The following is a 25,040-nucleotide window of genomic DNA, read 5'->3' as shown; positions in this document are numbered from 1 at the left end:
GCTTTGTACACCCAACCACATATGGCTGCATTAACCTGATAGGGAGTCCTGGGGCAAATATGGGTCCATATTAGGGCTGGGCGATATGGCCAAAATGTTTTCTTGTTTATCTTGATATAGGTAATTTCCTATCTCGATAACGACATATATCACGATATAGAATGTTTTCTGCTAATTCAATAAATAAATGGTCTATAGGAAATAACCACATGGGTATTTTGTAAATTCTTGACAAATGAAAAGTATTTTCTCATTTTGTTAAGAACTTTAGAGCAAAATTAAGATAACGTGCAAGGATCAGAATGTAAAGCGTCGTTCAAATGACCCGAATATTGCCGTGACGCAGTTGCCACTGCTGTTTTTTTTGACATCGCAACAATTATATAGGAGTTCCTCCTTATTGCTGTGACTTTTGTACACTTTTTTATGATGGACATGACCTTGGGTTTGCTGTGTGTGTGGTGTGTTAAATTGAAACATAAAAAAGGTAATTATGTGCTGAATGTAAGCACAATGTCAGCTGAAAATAATTAAGATCTAAACTTTGACACAAGGAAACTTATTTCCAAATGGGGCCTCGGGATCAGGTGATAAAGCAGGACCCACCTAAGGCCTTATCATGTCAGTTGATATTGTGATTTATTGGTGCATAGTCCCATATTCGCAAACAATTAATCAAATGACCACATATCTATTGCTAAACAGTCACGCTGAAGCTTTTGGAGGCCCTGGGGTGGAAAATCTACTTGACCCAACCTGATCGGTTTCCAGTGTTGACGTCAGATGCTTTGTTGGCCTGTTAATCCACACTGAGCCTATAGCTTTTTTTGCAGCAGCATAAAAACATCCCCCTACGTGGGTCATTTCAAACTCTTTCAATAAACAACCAATATTTGATTAAATGTCCAATGTAAAAGTCATCCTGCTTAAAGAAACACAACTGTCAATAATTGTTACTCTATCAATAGACAATGATTTTTACCTCAATCAGTGAAATTGATTTCCAAATTGTATGAATGAACTCAAAAGGTGACTTCAGAAAATTGGATAGCTACTAAACGTCCAGGTACAGATGATAGCCATGCTGTGGCTACATAGTGTTTGTGGACTACCCATTTATTTCCAAACATCCTTTTACTCTCCCACTTTTTTCAGCGAACCCAGAGTGTCAGAGACAGGGTTGAAAACACATTTTAACATTAGTTTTTGTAAAAGCTTTTGAGGTACCCATGGAAAAAGGAGAGATTCAAAAGAAAACCTTAAAAAGATCAAATAAAGTAAAATTTGAAACATTGAGCTGTGGTTAGTTACTGGCGTCACCACTGTTCCCAGCGAACCCAGAGTGTCACCCTGTGCTGCCCTCAGAATAGACCTTCATTTGTGATTATACTACAGAGATAGAGTCTGCACTGATAGATGCTAATTGCGAGGGAATGGCTTATCTAAGAATAGAATGAGCTGCTCTGTGTTTTTCCTTGCAGGGAATGTGAAGTAATTTGTGAATGGTCATTAGGGAGCAGTGGGTTTACCTCCTCAAATGAATAGACAAAAGTAACCTGTGAACTGCAGAGCTATTTTTCAAAGGTTGCGTAACATCAAATGTCAATAGCGGACAGATGTCCCTCACAGAGTCTTTCCGTTCAGAGGTATTCAGATGAAAAATTAGCCAATATTTTCTGCTGTGCGCTGTTATTATTTGGAATTCCTTCTGAAAACCATATTATCCTTAGATTTCACATTGCCCTTGATACACATGCACATAGGTTGTCGCAGGTTAAGTTCAGGGCTGCGATGTAGTTGAGTTTTTCCTGTGGGTTATAATTTTGAGGACACCCGACACTAATACGACTTCTCTTCTCTCTCTTCTCAAAAGTGTGGGTTTCACTAGAGTGATTTTTTTTCTGCAGGGGAAAATATTTTCTTAGCACTCCCTCCAAATGAAGCCTCCATCCCCAAGATGCTGCCATGAAGGGTGATCTGTGAAATAACACTCAATCACTCACAGCCTTCGGACAATTATATTTCATAATAGGCGTGAGACGGAGTTGCTTTTATTTTCTCAAAGGAGTAATTTTCCCTCCCTCCCTCACTCTGTAAACGCCGCTGGCTTCTCAGGTTTTAACTTCGAGCAGCTATCGGGGGGTCTTATCTGGGTGAAATGGAAATAAGCAGCGAGTGACAACTTTGTTTCTGGAAGCTGTTTAATTTGCCATAACAATTTGCTTTCTGACCCCTATTATAATTGTATTAGTTTGTTACACCTACAGATTATATTCTCTAATATTTACTGGCCACCAGCTAAGCCGTCTTACTGTATGGTTGTGAAAACCACACAATCCTGTCTACTACAAAATACAATTATACAGTTTTTATTATATTCACTGGCAACGGTTTTGCAACTGTGACCCTTCTGACTGGGTTTGACATGTTATATGTGAGCCTGGTCTCGAGGCAGGCAGTGCAAGCTTTCTATAGCTTTCCAAATAAACTTCATTTTTACATAAAAACATGTCAAACACTCTAAATCTGTATGTAGTTATCAAATGTAGCTCGCTGCATAGAGATCTACGTCCGGGAAAACTTTCACCAAGATAACCAAACTACTTATTACTTGCCTTTTTAACTGTATTTTTGCTTGTTTTAACTGTAAGGTGACCTTGAGTTCTATGAAAGGCGCCCATAAATAAAATGTATTATTATTATTATTATTATTATTATTATTATTACTAAATCTCTACATTGGTGGTCGCAAGTGCAAAGTTGTCATAACCAATAGTCAGAACGGCTTCAGTAAGAAAATGTTACCGGTCATGCATCATGCTGCTTCTGATGTTTGTTGTTCTCTCTCTATTTGGGTCTGTTTAAGACTACTGGTTTGGGAGCTGATCTAATTTATTATTCTCAGGTCTGTTTGGACTGGTTCAGACTTTTTTTTTTTTAATTTAATACATAAATGTCAGATTTTGGTTTTCAATAGGTCTGTTTCAGATCAGGTCTAACATTTTGGAATAGAAAACAAATCTGCACACCAAGTAGCATTGGCTTAATGCTGTAACATTTCGAGGCTCGAAATTATATTTCTTTGATCAAGCACCCATTCCATTGGGTGCGGGGATGGGCAAAGTGTCTTCTTTCATCTCTAAAAATTTGGAATGACATCTGTGAAGACTTCCAACCCGGATGGCATCATGTTTTTTTTTTTACAAAACGTATTTGCTATTTCAGATTATAAAATTTTGGGGGAGACAGGGTTGAAAACACATTTTAACATTAGTTTTTGTAAAAGCTTTTGAGGTACCCATGGAACAAGGAGAGATTCAAAAGAAAAAAACTTTAAAACTTTAAACACATTGAGCTGTGGTTAGTTACTGGCGTCACCACTGTTCTCAGCCCCTTAGCTAAACTTCCTCTTGTTTTGCGGATTTGCTGTCCATCATATTTCCTTTGCATTGATTGACTGCAGTCAGATAATTCTGCATCAGGCATCATTTTTCTGAAACTCCTAAGCTGAGAGTTTGGTGGCCATTTAAAGTTGCAGCTGGTGGATTTCTTTAAGAGTGAAAAACAAAAAGTGGGCAGATGGAAAGTTAGCTTGATTGATTTGTTTATCTTGTTGCTTTTTCACACACCCACTTTTCCTCATTTTTTTTTTTTTTTTTTTTTAAACTTTACTCATATTCCCTCCTGCCTCACTGTGTTTTTCTTTATTTCTTTACTCCTCTGTCTGTGTCACTGTTTATCCACCATCTATTCAAAGGCAAAAATAAAACAGAGAGCCTGAGTCCATCTGGACCTGTTGTGGCATGCCATTTGGTACCCTGAACGCTGGCCAGCCCTGGGCCGCCATCTGTGCCATTCTTTGTCACAGAGGTACCGCTATGGGGCATCGCCAGTGGCACACAACCATCAATCCTTCCATATATCCATCCATGCATCCGTTCATCCATCTTCTTGTAAAAGGAAATAGCGAATAGAGACAGTCAGAGAGAGAAAAGAGCCCCAAAAAGGCCTGTTCCAAGTGACTGACTCGCCCTTGCTGTTACATAAAGCCTCCAAATTATGTAATCTTCCATTTTCTTTGTGTGGGTGGTTCCATCTCTCCAGGCTGGATATGAAAGGAGGTGTAGAGAGAGTGTATCCGTCCAGCAGGCAGATTAGTGCTTGTTTTTCGGACAGTAGTGTTCCTCTACAGCCGTGGCTGACAATGGCAGCCTCAAGTCTCTGTGGTGGGCAGTGCACTTTACTGAAGAGGCTGTCCTCCAGAGCAACATACGTGTGTCAGTGGGTGATGAAGTGTTAGGGGTGAATGTGTGTGTGTGTGTGTGTGTGTGTGTGTGTGTGTGTGTGTGTGTGTGTGTGTGTGTGAGAGAGAGAGAGAGAGAGAGAGAGAGAGAGAGAGAGAGAGAGAGAATTCATGCACACAAGTTTGTGTTTGTTTGGGAGGATGTGTTGGAATTGCAACCCGCTGGGCCTGAGACTCATTAGTTGTGATGCCGATACTTGCCTGCTAGGCCACACACACACACACACACACACACACACACACACACACACACACACACACAGAATGGAGACATGACCATGCTGAGAATCCCACTGTTTACCCACTGTTTCCTTCTGTGCGTCACCAAATTGATGATTCAAAGACAAGGGAGGCTCCACTGGGAGGCCTCTGATAGCTCTGACATGTTTTGCAGTTTACATCATGTCATTAATCAGTCTGGTTGATACAGTACACACGACGTAGAGCATTTTTTCTTCTTTTTTTACAGACAGGTTTTCATCTCGTAAACATAATTTCTGGGTGACAGGGTATCATATAGCATTGCTTCGTTTGATGCACATCAGTTGCCGCCCACAGCATTCACCAAAGTTATATAAATACTGTATTCATAGTTGAGAGATTGTTCTTCTTCAAATATTCATGGTACATGCTGTTTGAATTTCTGTGATATTTTATTAAGTCAAAGTTATACTTTAAAAATCGGTTCATAAATACAAATATTGTTAGATTGATTGATCCACTGTGTAAAATGTGTCTTTTCACTCAGAGGTCAAGGCGCAGGGTCAGCTTCATGATTGAGCCTTCGTGCCATTCGTTCCATCTCACAGAAAAATGCAGCCTTCAAAAACTCTCTGATAAACTGGACGACTTCAGATTCATTTAACAAGAAAATTGGAAAAGCCATTTTTGTAATACCTGACCTTCAGCCAATACTGACAGAAGGTCTGGGTAATGGAACAGAAGCACTCCCATCATCTGTCATTTACCAGAAACACATTTAAGGAATAACTCCTGTCACCCTCTTCCAACTGGATCACCTCCTCTCCCACTTAACTGTTTGTTCCTCTAAAACAGAAATTCTGCCACATTTGGCCCGGCTAGCAAACTTGGGTTGCTTGTAGTCTCGCTTTGCCAGACCTTCCTCCACAGCGCTGCAAAGGAGGGTCTGGCTAGTCCACACAGCATTCCGGGATGGGGGAAAAACGTGCTCTGGTTTATTGGCATTTCTTTAAACCAATCACAATCATCATGGGTGGCGCTAAGCGCCGGACAGAGCCATGATGCCGCAGCAAAATAGCCTCGGGAAGGAACTTGTTTTGGTGGAACGTGTGTACGTTCAAAGGTTGTTTTAGTCGTGCAACAGAAAACTCAGATTGGACAGATAGTCTAGCTAGCTGTCTGGATTTACCCTGCAAAGATCTGAGGAGCAGTTCACCATAGTCCTCATAAATCCACCGGAGTTTAGAACGGCAACACAAAGAAAGCGGAAGGTAACTGACGGCGGAATTTCTGGCGGCAACGGAGCAATCCCAGAAGTGAAACGTCGTGGATATATACTAGGTTGCTCGTAATGCTTGTAATTAGCTTTTCTGAGCTTTTTCTCCACTTGAGGTAAAAAAAAAAAATCTTTTTCTTTTTTCTTTCCATGCTGTTTTTTTTTTTTTTAGATTTCTTTTAAAACACCAAAAAGCAAAAGACCTGCCTGACAGGTTTTAAATGTGTTTTTTTTAAACATCAGAATTTTTTTATAAACAAGCAATATCTCCTCTAAGAAATCAGACTGATCATTTGAACACAGATTTCACATTAGTCATGTTATTGCAGTGTATATAAACAAGTTCTTGGATCTCTCAATTCTTTTGTGCATGTAAATATACTGTGACGGTTTTCGTATTGATCCAGGGTGGGACCTCCTCTCTTACCCTGCTGTCCTTGTGCAGGGAGGAGGGCAATGGGGAAGTGAAGGAAAAGAGGGAGGTGGGGTCGAGTTGGGTGGGGCGGTTTGTCTTGGCGGTGGCTCATTGTTTCCTTGGTTTCCTCAAGTCACTTCCCCCATTATGCACACATATGTTATAAACACAGAGATAAACAGACACAGTCAGACAAAGACAGAGAGGGAGTCAAATGTTCTCTGAAGTCAGCAATCTCGTCAGTGCAAAATATTTGAACTGTTGCCTAGATTAGATAGAAGCTGATATTTCACGACTGACGTTGCTGAAAAGCTGTTCTTTTGGTGGTATTGTTCAACATCTTTACATTTTATTTCAATAGAATCGTATTGGAAAGAGAATTCAGGCCAACACACTGAGACATTTAATGGCCTATGTGATAGATTTATTTGTTTCAGCATGTGGACTCCTACAGTATGTTAAAACATTTAGCTTAAAGTAAGAACCTTCAGATATGCTGTGCTAGAAAAAAAAACTACGAAAATAAAATGTACAACAACATAAAAACTGTAATGTTTGAATCCACTTTGGCTTATTTTCTGTAGTTGTGGTTGCAAAGGTTCTTTGATCCAACTAAAAATGCTTGAAACAAATTGGCTGATAATCACAAATGCTATTTCTTGTTTAAATCTTCATTTTCGCATTTGAATAGGCATCAAAAAGATGAATTATATTTGAAATAACAAAAGATGAATAATGTCTTATTATATTCTTTGGTGAATAATTCATTCGACGCCCTCTGCTCCGACATTGTGTTGTATCATTGTGTCTAACCAATAAAGCCGTCAGTGAATTAAATTGAACTCAAATGAGTTAAAATGACAAAAAGGGAGAGAACACACACACACACACACACACACACACCCCTCAGCCTCCCAGCTGCTCAGGCTAATTACAAGCGTTCCCAGACCAGTGACCCCCGGCCCTCCAGCCGAGCTCCTCTGTGTTTTTATGCAGTTTAATGATATTATTGTTTGGCGACACTGCTAGGTCTCCACCGCTGCTCTTAATGCCACTGCACCTGCCTCCTCGAACACTGCTGACGGCAGGTGGATAAATGAGTCTGGCAATAATTTATTATTCACAGAGCAATCAGGAGCCGGGCTGAATGTTTTTCTATTACTTTCCAGACAAGGAGATGCAGGAGGGGTTTTACTACAGGGCACTACAAATGTTTCTTCCCTTGCAAATGGACCACATGTGAAAAGGTCAAAAGGCTCACCTCATGTGCACATTTCCCCAAAAACTCATCCGGACATTTGTTGTATCTTTGGAACCTTTGGGGTCTTCACTAGAATTCAAAATGAAGTTGTATAGGTTTGAGCAATAGTTTCTAAACACGGACCCAATGGTGTGTCTGGCAGTGATGCAACCCTGTCTGCTACTGAACTAACTTCATTTTTTACAGTTATTCTGAAGCAGAGATTCACATTTAGTAGCAACAACAAAGAGAAAAGTTGCAACCTCAGTGCTGTTGTCTTGGCTTGACTTACCATCTCTACTAGCCAATACTAACATTTTTTAAATGTCATTATCGAACCAGGACTACAATCTTTTCCTCATGGTGACGAATTGATCAACAACTTTAACATATTTTAGTTGTCAGCTGCGGATATTGCAGAAATGGCGGAAGAACACTGCAAACAAATCTATATGATTAATATTGGTTGAAAACAAACTTATTTGCTAGACCCCAGGATATGTAGTTATTGCCAAAATATCAATTAACAGGGAGCCAATTAAAGAAAACACTAAATAACTAAATTAATAAACACTAATTTTCACAGAGTTTACAGCCCAAACTGTCTATTTCCCACTTCTTCCTGATCCTTTTAATCTGGGTTACATTTTAGCTTTGTGACCCTGTTGTGACATGATTCCCCCCAACACTCTTGAACAGAGAATGCACTCTAAGCAGGTTTGGAGAATAACTAAAATTGTTTACTCTTTAGTTAAAGAATGTTTAGGCTTCACTAAGTGCAGTTTGTCCAGCCAGGTAAGAACAATGGCATTCAAACTCAGGTGCTGCAAATACCAGCAGCAAATACGCCTGACATACAAGTGTCAGTCCTCGTCCACGAGCACAATCTGAGGCTGATCTGTACAAACGAGTGTGTCTGGGTGGGATAGACATTGTTTATGACAGTTTAGAGGGACAGTCTGGGCACTTTGTGAGTCCAGACGGGGGGTAAGGACAGCTGGAGAAACGCAGACAGGCGAGCTTGGAAACAGATTTGGTTCACAGATTGTCCCTCGTTTATTTAATCACTCAATTTCTACGTCTCTCTGCAGACTACTAGAGTGAAAATGGTTTGCTCCCATAGGTCTCATTAACCATACAAACACAAAACACTGGCATAAGAGGCAAAAAATAAAATATTGTAAGTGATAATATTTTGAGGGTTAAAATGTGAGTCTCATTTGAGGTGTATATAAAGACATACTTGCAGGATTCTCTACTGAGGGGCTGTAAACTTAAATACCCACACACAATCTGAAGCAGCTATTATTGCAACCTGTCTCTCTCTGCTCCAGTCAACACTGCAGAAAACACTGTCAGTGTATGAAGAGACATTCAGCCTCTGACATAACAGAGTCGTTAAAGTATCTCAGTATATCAGCATTCTCTCTGTGAACCTTGTAGTTGTATTCACTTTACAAACAGTCTAAAGGAACAAATTATTTTTTATGAAACATGAGATTTTTTTTATACTATTATTTTCAAATGAGACTAAAAAATGTGTTTCGAGCTGCAATCGACTTTTCATCAAGGCCTAAACTACCAAACAGACTCATGTGTGTGTCATATCATGTGTTATTTTTATCATTCAGCTTGTTAATGATGGCTGGGTTTTCGAAGGATCGCTCTGGCTTGATTTAATGCTTCATGTTACTACTTCATGCCTTCAGCTAACTTTCTTTTCTTGGTCTTTGAACTGCACAACTGTCTGCTTCTTATATGTTCAAAGCCATAGGAATACCACTCTCACAGCCATGGAAATGGCCCACTTTTTACTGTTGTATATGCACATTCTTGGTTCAATTGGAACCAGCAGTCCTTCCAAGTGGTTTCGATCAGCTGTGCTTGGAGTATTAGGTGTTGATTGACGGTAGTTGCGGGGGGGTGGTGGATGTGGGAGAGGTGGCTGTACAGGGAGGTGGGGAGGAGAGGGGCTCCTCTTGTGTGGTCGGGATCAGTTTACCAGAAGAAATGCGGACGCTTGTGCGCACTGTGAAAACAGTCCAAGCAGTGAAACGCCAGGCATTCCTCAGCCACCAAAAGGGGGTCGCCTCGGTAACTTAGGTGGGACGCATTCCTCGCAATCCCTGTTATCCAAGCGGAGGAGGTTCGATGGTGGTGGGGTCTGGAGCACCGAATTCAAGGAGTTTGAGGTTCCCATAATAGAAGATCTGGATTGATTTGTCTATAAGCACTCATTGTGTGATTTGCAGGTCAAAAGGTGTCTCGCTGTTAAAACTGGGCCAAAAGTGATCAAAGTTTTCTAGACATTAAGAATTTGAATTGTATGCTACGATTAACAGGTAACCCTGACTTCAGTGCGAGACAGTGCCTACCTACATATTGTAATATAGTCATTGAAATGCTCTAACTGTTGCATGTGCTTTTATCCAAAGCAACTTGCGCCCAAATGATACTTTCTGCATCAGCTTGGCCACAATGGTCCGTGAAGTTACAGAAATTTAGTTAATGGTCGATGTCCACAGGAACTGTTAACTCTGACAAACTCATCCATGTATGCAGACACATACTGTTGTATAAACACAACCATGTTGGGGTTCAGTGTCTTGCTTAAGAACATTTTGACGTATGGACAGAAGGAGTTTTGAACTACCGATGCTACGGTTAACAGATAACCCTGACTGTATTTCAATGTGAAGCAGTTCCAGTCATTTAAATGCTATCACGGTTACATATGACCTAGATGTTGAAAAAATAGTAAATATCCTGATGTTTTGCATTTGTGGAAATACCCTAATATGAAGATACACTACAAGGCACTAGATTTTTTTTCAGAAGTATGATTAGCTAAATGTACTTTCAGAGTGTTATAATATTATATGTTTTATGTTAATGGTGTAACTTTTCCATTCATGTAAGCATTATAATGCTGTAGCTGGTGGAGCTAATTTAACTAGTTATATGATTTTGGGTAGTTTAATGTATAACAAGGCATCAGATTTTATAAGTTGGTCATACAGTAGGTTTTGTATAGAAAATATTCATCTGTAAGTGGAGTAGAGGTATAAAGTGGCATTAAATAGAAACTTGTACTTAAGTAGAGTACTTGAGCAAATACACTTAGTACAGTGCTGTCCATCACTGCTTTGTTCAATTTAATTTAGCACAGTATTTAACCTGAATATCTGGATGCTTTTTTCGATCTAGATATTGGCATAGATATCTAAGACAGTCTATTTCTACAAGCTTAGTCTTACAATGACTGAGGGTCCACTGTGAAATGCAGTCCACTGTGTTCTTGATTCAGGACACTTCAAACATCATTAACCACAGTGGATGTGCTTTCTCAGCTGCAGACCATCACGGCAGGTCGACAGTGTGGAGGCATGACAAGGGAATCATTCATTCAGCTGTTTACGTGTTTTAATCCCTTAGTCGGCCTCGTCTACATGACAGTGTCACGGTGACCGACCCTGTGTTGTAACCGGCGAGCTCTCACTCTCAGGCTCATGGACGGACAGTGGACAGAGAGCACTGACCGATATTCACCATTTATGTAAAGGATCACAGCTTTCCCTTACATAAGAACGTCCTACCATTTTTGGTAGGACTTTGTGGAATGTGACCTTTTATCCACGAGCACAAATATGTGGAGGAATTTTTGGAATCTTTTAAGTCTTTGTTCCACTTTTAGTTCGCCAGTTCCTGTTTGAAGCTACTGCCCATGCAAACAAAGGAAGAAGGAACTCAAGGTGGAAATGCCCGTAGAGTTACACAGATTTGCCGATGACTGTGACTCAAATAAGACGTATAGGAAGTGTGGTGTGTGACTGAAGATGATTTTAGCTTCACATGCTAATAAACAGAAAGGTTCACTGATGCATGCGACCTGTGTGGTTGAACTCAATCTTTCCAGTGTAGTTCTGAAGAAATCTGTGTTCACATCGAGTTTCTCCCAAAGCCAGACCTTTACCACACACCTCCCCAGATGATCTTTCTCCTGCACTTCATCTCAGATTGCTCTGTGTTGTTGAATAGATTACAGTGGACATAGTGTTTTTCTCATATAGGCATCTGGTGCTCGTAGGAAGTGTTTTGAAGCACAGATGCTTGGCCATAAGTTCGCTGTTGGTCAAAGTGGCCTCTGCAAATTGGTGGCTACTATAAAAATGCAAGCAAATTAGAGGGCATCCAGGCATGGGACCAAGAGTTCTGTAATTCATTTGAGAGACTGGATTAAAGCTTTGAAAAACAGAGAGGCTCGCAACTCCACATCACAACAGCTCTGAAGCCAACTTTTATGGCTGATAAATGACCTGCCGTGGTTCCTCCATGTGTGTTTTGAAACTCTGTGGTTCAGCATCCCACCCTGGTGCAGAGGCATGTGCTTTGCAGCTGCAAATCACAGCTATAGGGGAACATTTTCTGCATGGGTTGCTGTAATATCAACAGGCGATGATGAGCTTATGATTACCACCAAAAGACATGATATTCCCTGGCTTCTGTCGAAATTATCTGCAAATGATACACATACATAGCCATCAACACAAACTCAACTAAGTCTTAACTTGTTTTGTCTCTGCAGGGTTGGAAATAGGCCTTCTAATTGCTCACTAGAAGGACCATGATAATTGATAATGAGGGATATGTGGGTTGCAAGATTAATAAAAGTGGGCATTCAGTCTGACAATAGCACTGCATTTAAAGAAATGCTTGATTGGTGAGGTCTTGCTGCAACATATGCTGGTGAGAAGATGAACCATGTTCCTCTATGGCCAGTTTGAGTAAGCTTATCATATGTAAACATATGCATGTTTACATATTTATCTTATCTTATATGAGCAGACATTTGCATCTCAAAGGCACTACAAATTGCACTCAACAACTCAGTTTCACTTTATGTCAAACGCAACATATAATTTCTTTTTAGGCAGTGATTGGCTAGTCACATCACTGCAACAATACAAAGAAGAAAATATAGGCCATGGTTCTGTTTTCCAGCATCAAAAGTCAAAGTGACTGAACTTCCAAAGCTGTGCATGAAGCATGTTTTTTTTCATTAGCTCAGGGATGCTTTGATGCTTTGACTTGTGGAATGTGGAAATTATAATTTTGCTAATACTTAAGTTAAAAAAAAGACTGACTTGTCAGTCAGCAGGAGTGCTTGCAACTTGGGCTCCAGTTGCAGGCTGTTGACATCACTCTGGTTCTCAGGGGTCCACAAGCTGAAAAAAGCACAGATTCCACGAATTGCTGCACTGCTCCCATGTTGAGTCTTTGTTTGTGTCTGGTGTGAAAGTTTGCGAGCCACTGATCTAAACAACATGGCTACTGCTGCTGGTTGTCAGGAGACATAAAAGAGGGGAAAATGGAGCCACGCCAAAGAGCAGCATGCAGGCAGAGATCCTGAGCTTCCACAGTGGGATACCTCAGTTCTCCTGCAGCCTCAACTGACGTAACCGTTCTCCAGCGTGTGAGCCGCCTGCACCCCACCTTACCTCGCTGTGTGCTCACTGACCTGGTTTTCTGCACTACAAATCACACTGAAAGAAGATCTACAGCCTGACTCACGCCTTTGAGGACGGGAAAGAGGAGGAGACAGTGCAGGCTCTGCATTTATTTATTTATTGCGGTCATATATTAAAAGCATGGCTCTTTCTTTCGGGTGTACAGACTCTTTTCTAAATGATCCATCCCCTGAAGTCCAAGAGAACAAAGACTAATAATTACAGCTTCTCCCATACCAGAAAGATCACGTTTGAACATCATTTTCCTGCAAAATGTATGTGTCCACCAGGAATACTGCCTTTATCCTTCCTGCTCACATTTTGTAGGTTGCTAAGAGGTCCGCTAATGGTCTAAGTTGTAGAAATATGCAAAAATCCTGGATGTCATTTCCAGTCATACAGTGCCCACTGTCTCTAAAGATTATTCATGAATATTAATTAGCCAGCTCCGGTTGGTAGTGATGTAATAAGGAAAGATGCATCAATCTCTTGACCCTGACTGTCCAGGTGTGTTATGAGTATTTTGGAAAGGATTTGCCAGTGTGTGTGTGTGTGTGTGTGTGTGTGTGTGTGTGTGTGTGTGTGTGTGAGAGAGAGAGAGAGAGAGAGAGAGAGAGAGAGAGAGAGAGAGAGAGAGAGCGAGAGCCTGGAAGCTGTGTGAAAGAGGAGAGTGTGATGTTCCTCAGTAGGCCAGCAGGGAACAGCCCGTGAGTAATGAGATGAATGTCCAGTCGACTGTCTCGGCTCCCCTCTTCCTCTGTAATTACCTATGCTGTGGCGAACTCATCATTTGTACGTTTGTGTGTGTGCTTCCAAGCAGTCAGTGCTGTGTGTTGTGCTGTAAAGAACAACCCTTTATCTCAGCCTGCAGTTCTACGTCTTATAACTGTTTCCAAGATTAAAACCTCGAAATCTGACTTTTTCAGACAGGTCGTACAAAATGTCCCCAACATATTGTAAGGGTTGTCAATCAGTACTTGTCCAGAGATTTATAGTTTGAAAATCACATTTGCCAGACTGACATTTTTTGCCAAAAATAGTCCCAAGATGTAAGGAACTTCAGGGAAGTCAAGTACTTAATTAGAAACAGGAAGTCCCACTTGCCCATTCTTTTTATCTCGCTGTTTTAGTAAAACAGTTGGAAAGCTGGTTGCACAATGGTGATTTAAATGTCAACAACATTGAAAGTATTTCCTTTCCCAAGGCCAAATACCAATACCAGTGACAAACACTCCACCCCGATAGTTCCTGGGTCATTGGAAAGTCCCATCCCAGCACGGGCTTTCTGGGTGCAGGAACTAGAACCACAACTAAAACTTTGTTCCTGTGGTTGAAAGTTTCTGAGAGCCCATCTTACAGTATAACAAGATGACTTTTTCATGTGCTTTTGTATTTCCCTATATCTTCCTCCTCAACATGTGCTGACATACAGTACAGTACGCTTAGAATTCCCCATTACCTTTTCTTTTCAACTCTTATTTCCTCATTGTGAGATCATTCAGAGTTTCTGGTGCTGAGTTGAGTTCACCTGTCATCTAAAAAAAAAAGTCTCCATTTGGAGATAATCTTTCAAAATATGTCACCATACAATAACTTGTTCATCTATATTGTGTCCTCCACCAACTTCCAAACTCTGCTTGGTTTTATTCAGAGTTACAAAGGTGCGGAGAGACAGGACAGACAAAGTTAACAACAAAGTTATTGCTCATTTAAGCACACATATGATTTTCTGTGTTAAAAACACATTTAATTGTTAAAACAACAATTTATTTGCTGGACACCACCTTCGAGAAAGCAAGGCCAGCAGTTTACCGCTGACTAAACACTATAGATATCAATGTGTTAAGCACACAGAGATGAAATTGGATTTTATCTAATTCAGCAAAAAAAATCTTGGTAAGACAGCAAATAAGAGAATTCTCAAAAATGCGTTCTTTACGACTAACTATTACATATGTCATGCACTGCAACAAAGCTGACACGGCGCTGTAGAGATAGGTCTGGCAATGCAAGATGCAAATGATACCCCTTTCACACCAATGGCTCAATCAGGGTTATACCCAGGTCGACTGTGTGTTTGAATGGGGTAACCCTCCTCGATCTACTCGGCTTTATGACCCAGGTTGCTAGGCGGGTTTGATCAGGATATGACTAGGGTCAATTCCAATGTGAATTGCGCACGACCTCGGTCGCTAACAACGGGGGTGGGACAAATGATGTGATTGGTTTGAAATGACAGTAGGGCAGTTGTCACAGGTCATCGCTTCTGTTTGCCGCACACTTTGAAAAATCAACAAAATAAATTTTGTCTCACTGTGCTTTAGGGCCCTGACACACCAACCCGATAATCGGCCGTCGGACAGTTTGGCGAGGTCAGTGACTCGAGTCTGTTCAGTGTGTTCCGTGCCGTCGTCTGTCGGCCTTCATTTTAGCCGAGCTGACTTGCTGAGTCGGAGGGCGGGCAGTCGGACTCAATGACCAATCTGATTGGTGAAGTTCTAGCCCTTGACTAGCGAATCAGTGCACTTATGTTAGCGTGACGAACGGCTCTCAAAATCTGACGAAAATCTTTTAAACTGACCTTTGTCGATCTGAAATGAAGACAGATTCAGCAACTGCATGGCCTATTTCTCTCTTAAAATGTTTTCAGAAACACGTTTCGGTGAACTGTCTTCGTAAAATATGAGATCGTATTCTGAATGAGCCGCCATTATGCTCGGTTGTAAAATCCGGGAGCAGCCAGAACCACGTGACGCGTTTGTCCAAACAGCTGCCGGTTTTCATTTTTTGGGTGACAATACAGATTAGTGCCACCTGCTGTTATGGAGACGTATTACGTCTCACGCACGCACAGAACGTACGCTCAAGTCGGCGTCGCTTTGGTGTGTTCTGAGGCACTTTTTTGACCAACTCGGTCGGCTGTCGGGTTGGTGTGTCAGGGCCTTTACACTGAGTTTTCACCATAGATTGTATAAAACTAGGTTTTTTACAGGCAGCTTCAACAACAGCAGAGCGGTGCGGATTAATTAATTTCCCAACAGTCCACTGACAGTGAGTAGGACAGGGAGTTTTACAGGCAAAACTGCCTGTAAAACCCAGTGTTAGAATGTAAACGTATGAAAATAAGATGTGTTTAATTCTCTCTGCACCGCCGCTCTTACTCCTTCTCTCTGGCACGAGACACCCGTCTGCACACTGCAGTTCAGTGCGGCTGCTGGGGAGCGCGAATCTCTCTCTTTTTTTTTTAAAGTTGTGAAGCCAACAGCAAAGCCTAACTTTACAAAATAGTCAAAAAACGATTAAAAAAAAATAATAATTCTGAATTGTCATGACCATGTAGACTGGCTTGGTTTGAATTGGGTTGAACCCTGATCGCCCAACCCTAGCCCAACCCTGGTAGGTGGTATGAAAGAGAAGAAGATGTAGACATAAGAAAATGGGCTGTAAGTGTAAACGACACCAACATTCTCTTTTAAGATTGCAGTTAAAGTCACTCTATAACAGAACAAAGGCTGAAAGCTCAAAATGCAAATGCCACTGCAGGAAAGCAGACTGAATCTGCATTAGCAGCACTTTAGGACACCCCCCACTAATTGCTGTGTTTGTGCATGAAAGACTGAGGAGGTAAACCAGATATCTTAATGCTCTCAGCAGACATCCAGAGAATGCACAAGACGACCCATTAGCACCTCACTGCCTCTTTAGGAGCTATTTCCTCTAAATGGTTCCCTCTTATTATTTAAAGTTGAGATGAATTTGCGGCCTCTTGGGACGTGTTCACACTTAGCAGTTAAAATGCATCTGGATCGCATGTGGACAGCTTTAAATACAAGTGTAGCTGTGCCCAAAATACACTGAGGTTAGATTTGGAATATGAGTGCTTAATTCATGTTCTGTGGTTGTCAGGGATTTGCAATCATATAGCTGTCTCGGTGTGTAGTTCTCTCAATAAGGTTCTACTTCAGGGAACATAGCATTTGTTAAACAAATTTAAAAATGATGCGTTGATGATGTCACTGCAGTTTTATGCGACGGCACTATGGCACATGCATGCAAGAAGCAAGGTCTTAACAGGTTCTTAACGGGCATTTATGCCGTGTTTCCACAGTATGGTGTGGCTCTGCTCAACTCAACTTACTTTTTTGATACCAGTACGTTTCTCTTATCATGTTCCACTGTGTTAAGCGCCCCCTCAGTGTAGGCGGGATTCTTAACTGATAACCATAGCGCCGCCACATGAACTGCTGTGACATCATCTTCAACGGGACACTTGTTGAATGCTCGTACGTGAAGTTTAGCAGGCTGCCATTTAAAAAAAATTTCAGTCCACCTTCACTTCCACCTTTTAATATCGACTCAGCTCGCCTGGAACCTTGACCAAAGTGGTACCATAAAAAGTATCAGGTACCATCCACAACTTTTGCTAATGGAAAACCAAAAAAGAGCAGGTCAGGTAGAGTCATGTGGAGATCACAAATAGCAGTGTAAAAAATACTAAAGGGGCCAATACACTGCACACCACTTTATACTATGATTGTAAGGTCAACCGTAGACTTACACTGTTTACATTACAAAGGAATGTGTACTTGCATGTATTGGAATGTCCTATGCATTGTGTTGCCTGACGCATAACATGCGACTGTGTTGTGCCAAAGGTTGGTCCAGGTTAAAGTGTTTAGCTTAACAATACTGTATTAGTTTCTTTGCCTGAGGCCTCCGTGTTGGGACCCAATTGTGCCAACTGCTGTCTCTTTGAAATGAATGAGATGGCTGCATTTATTCATGCATTGCTATTGTCTGTGTGAACAGATTGGTAGTATACCATATATGACATATACCTTAACACCCACTCCCATAACTCAGTCCCCTGCTGCTGTCATTTCTGTTTTCTAACTCCTAACACAGTAACTTATGCCTTCTTTACTCATTGTAAATTGAATAATGGCAATTTTTGATTTTGATTTTGACTCCTAATGCTTTTGAAAAATTCCTCCTATGTACATTAACCTAAACTGCCCAAATAGAAACAGATTTACATTTACATTTCTTTAATATCCAAAGATATGACTATAATTTTCCTTTTGCACCATCTTCCATCATGACTCTAGGGATACTACATGTAAGAGATAGGCTACTATATGTATTATGTTCATTATGTATCAACTCTGACCATAAGCTGTTTGTGAAATGTATCACATACTTACCACAGAAAAAACTACCACAGCTTTATCAATTGTTGCACATTATATCGACAAACACCAATGGTGCACTTGTCTAAATAAATATTGTACAACACACTGTACCATATGAATGTACTGCATGTTAAAAAAGAATGAATATGTGATGTTAAACTCATATCCTCCTTAGATACAATGACATAAAACTTTATTGATCCCAGAGGAAATATGCATAACTATAGGATTTGTACAGATAGAATATAGGACAAATGGGAACATTGCAGATTAGGGCCATATATAATTTAAGAATATGTAATACATTTGCAGTACAATATGTAAATGAGTATTATGGGGGAGATATTGCTTACAGCATTAATTGGAGTTTGTATATGCAGATATAGAGACACACAATCAATTAGTGCATAATAATTGATATTATGCACTAATATAACATTAATAATTTCGTGATTTGTGTTATTTGTCATAATTGTCGCCATACATTTTTTTTTATTTTCTGAATCAATCACAACTCTGCAACACGTCAATCGACGTTACGCGCTGAACACTACGTCACCCGGAAGAGAGGAGTGTCTGTGTGTGTGTGGATTGTTTACATTTTCTGTAGCCCGTGAAAATGAATCCACCGATGATCAACTCGACCAGCTCCGTTTCAACGACCAAAAGTAAGAATTGTTTAAGCAACCGACATGTGTTGTTTGTTGTTTAACAGCCAGCAGAGAGTCAAAATTCGACAAACACTCATGTAGCTATGTTAGCTAGGTAACTGCTAGCCACTAACCTTAGCTGTGTTTGTTACAGAGAGCAGAACTAGCTTTCTAGTTTAGATTTACTCCGTTATTAAGCTGTTGAACCATTCGTTGCTAGTTGTCCTGCTCGCCGTCTGTGTTATAAGGCTATTATTATTCTGCATGTATCTGAATTAGCGTGCTGGCTAACTCAACTTTTCACCTAGTAGCTATGTCGGCTAACAGCTTGCTATCTGGCTAATTAGCAAGCATAAGTAATGTGAGGATATGATCTTTGCTAAAGATGGACATGGATTTAAATGTCTAACATAACCGGGTTTATAGCACAGTCCGTGACTATGTCATGTTATTGAAGCCAGTTGATACATTTGTAGATACGCTTAGAGCTTTACTTCTGCAATACATGCCATGCACACTGTGTTATGATAGCAATTAAATATCTTAGTTACTTAGCCTTTATTTAAATGCATATTTAGGTGTCATGATAAGGATACTAAAGATAAAAAACTACCACTCTACCGTTAAAACTAAGCTGCCAAGTACGTCGACCAGTCTTTACCTAAACTGATTTTGCAGATTATTTTCACCTTATTTGAATGTTTTTTCATTTCTTACTAGTAAGACGCTAATGTGCAGTATGGGGAACGTAAAGTGTCAATGAGAAGGTTCCAGAGTAAAGCCAAGCAAAATAACAATTATTGTCATTAAACTCAGGTACAATAACATTTTGCATAGCTTCTCTCGATGAACTTAAAATATAACAAATTAATAAAAGCAGTACCATGAAGAAAAAAAACAGCAGTAATGCCAGCTTAATGTTTAAAAAGTGACGCCTGTGCAAGTACAACTTTAAAAAATAAATAAAATGATTGAGTCATAGTTACATTTTCTGGTTATTTCACTCAATTTAAGATCACATAGCCTAGTTAACGATGTAGAGAATATTGCCTGCTGGTTGTATGTATAGTTGGTACTCTGCTGTGGAGTCAACCTTTTGTACATTTCAGACTGTGATGTCCACTCAGTTTATCAGCTAAAACCAATGCCGTTTTAGTATGGCATCACACTGGAAGGTGTTTCTAATACTTTTCACCCCTTTCATATCAGTGAGGATGCATTAATTATTTAGAAAGTGACCCCTCTCAGTATATCACAATATAGTTCAACAGCACCACAAACTGCAGCCTACAAAATTGCCATACAGTTGAATCAACACCTCTCTTTAACAAAAACTAAACATGGAAATAACCGTCTTGAAGGTAGCATTTATTGCAGGGCTGTTTGGTTTGGTGCAAAACTGAGTGTAGTTTTCTACCAGCGAAAAAGTAACAACAAAACACTGATTACTTTTTTCTCCATTTTGCTAAATGGACCACAGTTTGATCCTAATTGGAATAAATTGGATTCAATTTGTGGTTTGGAGTCAGTATGTACTCCATACCACTAACATCATATGTGAAGTTATTCACTGTATTCAGCTGTGTTTCTGTATGTTCAGGGAAACGAGAAGCTGAGCGCTCGATTAACTGGACAGTGGAGGAAACTCAGGTGCTGTTGTGCGCCTGGAGTGACGAGCGCATCCAGAAGAGTTTGGCAGAAAACCTTCGCAACCGCCATGTCTTCAAACACCTCTCAGCCCGCATGAGTGAAATGGGTTTCTCTCGGAGTCCACACCAGTGCCGTCTTCGGGTCAAAACTCTGAAGGCTAACTATGGGAGAGCCAGGCTACAGAGGAGCATCGACAGCTCGCAGCCTTGCACTTTTAAATATTTTGCCGAGATGGATGCTGTGTTGGGTCGGAGGTCAGCGGGAGGGGAAGGAGGGCCCTATTTTGTTTCTCCAGAACGGACGGCAGAGCGTCACCTTGAATCCCTTGACAGGACAGGAAGTATCAAGCCAGATTTAAATTCTAATACAGAGATTAGTGGACACAATTTTGGTTCTTTGGGGAGGACAGGAAGACAACATTTGAGCTCTTTAGAGGAGAGAGGAGGCCTTCAGTCTTGGCAGCTCGACTCTGAAGTCAAGTTGGAGGACAGAGAAGATTCAACAGATGAGTTTGAGTTCAGCGATACAGGATTCCCACAGCGACACCATGAAGTTTATCTGGAATCATCCATCCATCGTGAAATGAGTGGTATGTAGGAGCAAATGTCATTTTAGAAGTGCAGCTGTTTTTTCTGTGCATATCACGTTTTTTAGGCCAAGAACCCCAAACCTGAAAGAGAGACGAGCAGGGACCCCGTACTACATATATTTGTGTGGTCTAAAGCCTTTATAAACACCTTTTTATGGTGCCCTACAATACTAACCTACTATTTACATATTCATATATCATGTTTTAATGTCAAACAATAGGCTGATTTATCTTTGCTAATATTATGTTGGATTCAATGTATATTTTCAGATATGTTTTAACTGTTTGGGGGAAAAATGTTCAAAAAAAGTATTTTAACAATAATTTGGCACCCCCCCTGCAGTGACTCTGAGGACCCCCCTCTCTGGTCTAGATCCTTAAGATATTCAGTCACATATGATTAAGAAAAGCAGCAAATACTCAAATTTTAGTAGATGGAACCAGAGAATTTTTGGCATTTTAACTATCAGAATATTTGCAGATTAATTTTCTAGTGTTCAACTAGTCCATTAATTGACCCATCATTTCTGCTCCAAAGATATTTCTGTCATCAGTAACAATCATACCTGTACTGTTTCATATCCTGTGTCATAGGTACTCCAGTGGAAAACATCTTGAGCACTCCTTCTCCACATGTAGCACCACCTCCACCGGCTCTTCCCCCTCCCCCTCCTACCCAATCCACTGCCTCTCCTCTCCCTGCACCCCCAGATCCAAGCTCCAACACCCTCCCCACCTCTGGCCACCATCACACCGAGTCCTCCTGCCTGGAACCCGCCCTCAAGCACCTGACGGAGTGCTTCCAGCGGCTGGTGTCTGAGACGCGGGGCCTGCTGGTGCAGCTGGAGAGCCAGCGGCAGGAGCAGGCTCGCTGGCATCAGGACCTCCTGGCCCAGTGGCTGCAGAGGGAGGAGCGCCGGCAGAGAGAGATGGCTGAGAGGGATGAGAGGAGGGAGAAAGCTCGCATGGAGCATGAGATCAGAGTCCTGGAGCTCCTCACCAGTCTAGCCAGAGAACACGGTTGTAAATGTGGAGGCAGCCAGACTGTAGCGGAGGCACCAACTGGTCCCAATCATACCATGAACAAAGGCGGAAATTAGGATGCACTCACACCAAGGATCTCTTTTTACAGTGGAATGGTATTCAACCTCAGGTGGAACCAAATAACGGAACTGATAATGCAAACAGACACGTTCAGGACGGCTTAGTTTAGGCCTTAACCCTGAGTCATATGGAGGGAAATTTCAATTGAACCAAATTCAGGGAAAAACCCTCAAAATCCAAGAGTCTGTGAGTATAAAAAGATCATTGTTGACTGACAACGAGTTGTGCTCAGAAAGCTTAGAAGATGAAACTATAGTTGAAGTGTGAAGGAGAATTTGTTCTTCTCTGTTTTCTGTCATAACATACAGTGGACATAAAAAGTCCACAAACCCCTGTTAAAATGCCAGGTTTTTGTGATGTAAAAGAATGAGACAAAGATAAATCATGTCAGAACTTTTTCCACTTTTAATGTGACCTATAATGTGAACAATTCAATTGAAAAGCAAACTGAAATCTTCAAGGGGGGAAAATAAAAATCTTACAATAACCTGGTGGTTTAGGTGTGCACACCCTCTTATAACTGGGGATGTGGCTGTGTTCAGAATTATCCAATCACATTCAAACTCATGTTAAATAGAAGTCATTACACACCTGCCACAATTTAAAGTGACTCTGATTAATCACAAATAAAGTTCAGCTGTTCTAGTAGGATTTTCCTGACATTTTTTTTAGTTGCATCTCAGAGCAAATGCCATGGTCTGCAGGGAGCTTCCAGAGCATCAGAGGGATCTCATTGTTGAAAGATATCAGTCAGGAGAAGGGTACAAAAGAATTTCCAAAGCATTAGATATACCATGGAACACAGTGAAGACAGTCATCATCAAGTTGCGAAAATATGGCGCTACCAAGAACTGGATGTCCCTCCAAAATTGATGAGAAGAAAACTGGTCAGGGAGGCTTCCAAGAGGCCTACAGCAACATTAAAGCAGCTGCAGGAATTTCTGGCAAGTACTGGTTGTGTGCTACATGTGACAACAATCTCCTGTATTCTTCATATGAGTGGGCTATGGGGTAGGGTGGCAAGACGGAAGCCTTTTCTTACAAAGAAAAACACCCAAGCCCGGCTGAAGTTCGCAAAAACAAACATCAAGTCTCCTAAAAGCATGTAGGAAAATGTGTTATGGTCTGATAAAACCAAGGTTGAACTTTTTGGCCATAATTCCAAAAGGTATGTTTGCCGCTAAAACAACACTGCACATCACCCGAAGAACACCATACCCACAGTCAAGCATGGTGGTGGCATCATCATGCTTTGGGGCTGTTAGTCAGGGTGGAGGGAATTATGAACCGTTCCAAATACCAGGCAATTTTGGCACAAAACCTTCAGGCTTCCGTTAGAAAGCTGAAGAGGAAGCTCACCTTTCAGCACGACAACAACCCAAAGCACACATCCAAATCCACAAAAGCATGGCTTCACCTGAACAACGTTTTGGAATGGCCCAGCCAGAGCCCAGACCTGAATCCAATTGAACATCTGTGGCGTGATCTGAAGAGGACTGTGCACAGGAGATGTCATCGCAATCTGACAGATTTGGAGTGCTTTTGCAAAGAAGAGTGGGCAAATATTGCCACGTCAAGATGTGTCATGCTAATAGACTCCTACCCAAAAAGACTGAGCGCTGTAATAAAATCAAAAGGTGCTTCAACAAAGTATTAGTTTAAGGGTGTGCCACCTATGCATCCAGGTTATTGTACGTTTTTTTTTTTTTCTTTTTCTTCCCCCCTCAGAGATTTAAATTTTTTTTACATCACAAAAACCTGGCATTTTAACGGGGGTGTGTAGACTTTATGTCCACTGCATGTGAGAGGGTTTAAGGTGTCCGTTGATTGCATCAAATGTAATGGAACATTTCATGCACTTTTATATAAATTAAAATAAACAGATTTTGAACCAGTTTCTGTTTTCCACTAGAATCTGTTTGTCAACAGGAAAGCCTTTTGGCATTAATGGGAAAAGTCTTAATCTCTACTGATGGTTGGCAATATTGACACGTTGCTAAAGTCTCAACAACGCATGTGACGACTTCATCACTTCCCTATTCCACTGGACTAACACTAACGCCCACTAACATCTGGCTTTTGTCTTTCCTGGGAAAGGTTACAATCAGCATTCATTCCTGGGACAAGTGACTCTGCAGTAGTCACAGGTATTTGCAGTGATGGAAATCAATGCTAATTTTCACCCCTTTTTCGCTGCAATGCTATGCTATCTCAGCCACAAATTCCATCTGTATCCTGCAACTGAGCAATAGTACAAGTAAACCGTATGCGGGACAATTCCAATAAGACAAAAATTACGTCGTAGTTATAAATTTGGCAGGTATCATTGTGGCTTTTTGCTTTTAGTATAACCTTTGATCATTTATTACAGTTGACTGTCCTTGCAGGCTAAAATGTACCACCAACAGCTGTAGTCTGTACAGTAGAATCAGTCTAAATTTAGGGGATTTAACTGATTTCATGCTCTGATTCTGAAAACCTTTCGAAAAGTTTTACACTAAACCTGATATTAAAATTTAAGCTCAAAACTGCACAATTGTCAAGCTAAACCTAAATCTGTCAATGTATGTAAATACATTAGATTTGTAAAATAATGTCAGTACATTAGATTTACATGAGAAATGTATTCCTGTAACATAAAGAAGGCATACTGACACGTGAAATATAACCTTAGCACGGAGAGTTGATATGTCACAGTTCTGACGTTAATGTAAAACATAGTAGTAAAACATAACTATCCTGACTATAAGAATTATTTATTGCTTTGCCATCACTAGAAAATCTGCCCTTTTAACCAGAAAGTCACAAGTTTAGTTCCCTCAACGGAAAAGAAGTGTGTGTCATTATTCAGGATGTTTGTCCAAGTGTCCATGAGCAAGACACTGAACTGTGACCTGGCTGCTTCAGGGGTGG

The 25,040-nt window shown here is 40.8% G+C and overlaps 2 protein-coding genes across 3 annotated transcripts in view; both read left to right on the top strand.

The window, feature by feature from the left end:
- The window catches only part of rasgef1ba (RasGEF domain family, member 1Ba), a 134,311-nt gene that overhangs the window by 69,565 nt on the left and 39,706 nt on the right, over nucleotides 1-25,040 (top strand). The window lies entirely within an intron of this gene.
- On the top strand, nucleotides 18,668-23,172 carry LOC116053948. The gene is made up of 3 exons (XM_031305176.2): nucleotides 18,668-18,802; nucleotides 20,385-21,023; nucleotides 21,618-23,172. The coding sequence occupies exons 1-3, from the start codon at nucleotides 18,754-18,756 to the stop codon at nucleotides 22,121-22,123; spliced, it is 1,194 nt and encodes a 397-aa protein (XP_031161036.1). The 5' UTR covers nucleotides 18,668-18,753; the 3' UTR covers nucleotides 22,124-23,172.

The sequence above is a fragment of the Sander lucioperca genome, chromosome 2 (assembly GCF_008315115.2).
Source record: "Sander lucioperca isolate FBNREF2018 chromosome 2, SLUC_FBN_1.2, whole genome shotgun sequence".
Classification (NCBI taxonomy): domain Eukaryota; kingdom Metazoa; phylum Chordata; class Actinopteri; order Perciformes; family Percidae; genus Sander; species Sander lucioperca.
Note: the sequence above shows the minus strand (reverse complement) of the source record. Positions and strands in the feature narration are given on the sequence as shown.

What these genes read in the sequence shown, in the direction of transcription:
- LOC116053948 (XM_031305176.2), top strand. Translation starts at nt 18,754, where the DNA reads ATGAATCCACCGATGATCAACTCGACCAGCTCCGTTTCAACGACCAAA. An exon ending in CTCCGTTTCAACGACCAAAA is followed by an intron (nt 18,803 to 20,384) that starts GTAAGAATTGTT and finishes CTGTATGTTCAG; the next exon opens with GGAAACGAGAAGCTGAGCGC. An exon ending in CATCCATCGTGAAATGAGTG is followed by an intron (nt 21,024 to 21,617) that starts GTATGTAGGAGC and finishes CCTGTGTCATAG; the next exon opens with GTACTCCAGTGGAAAACATC.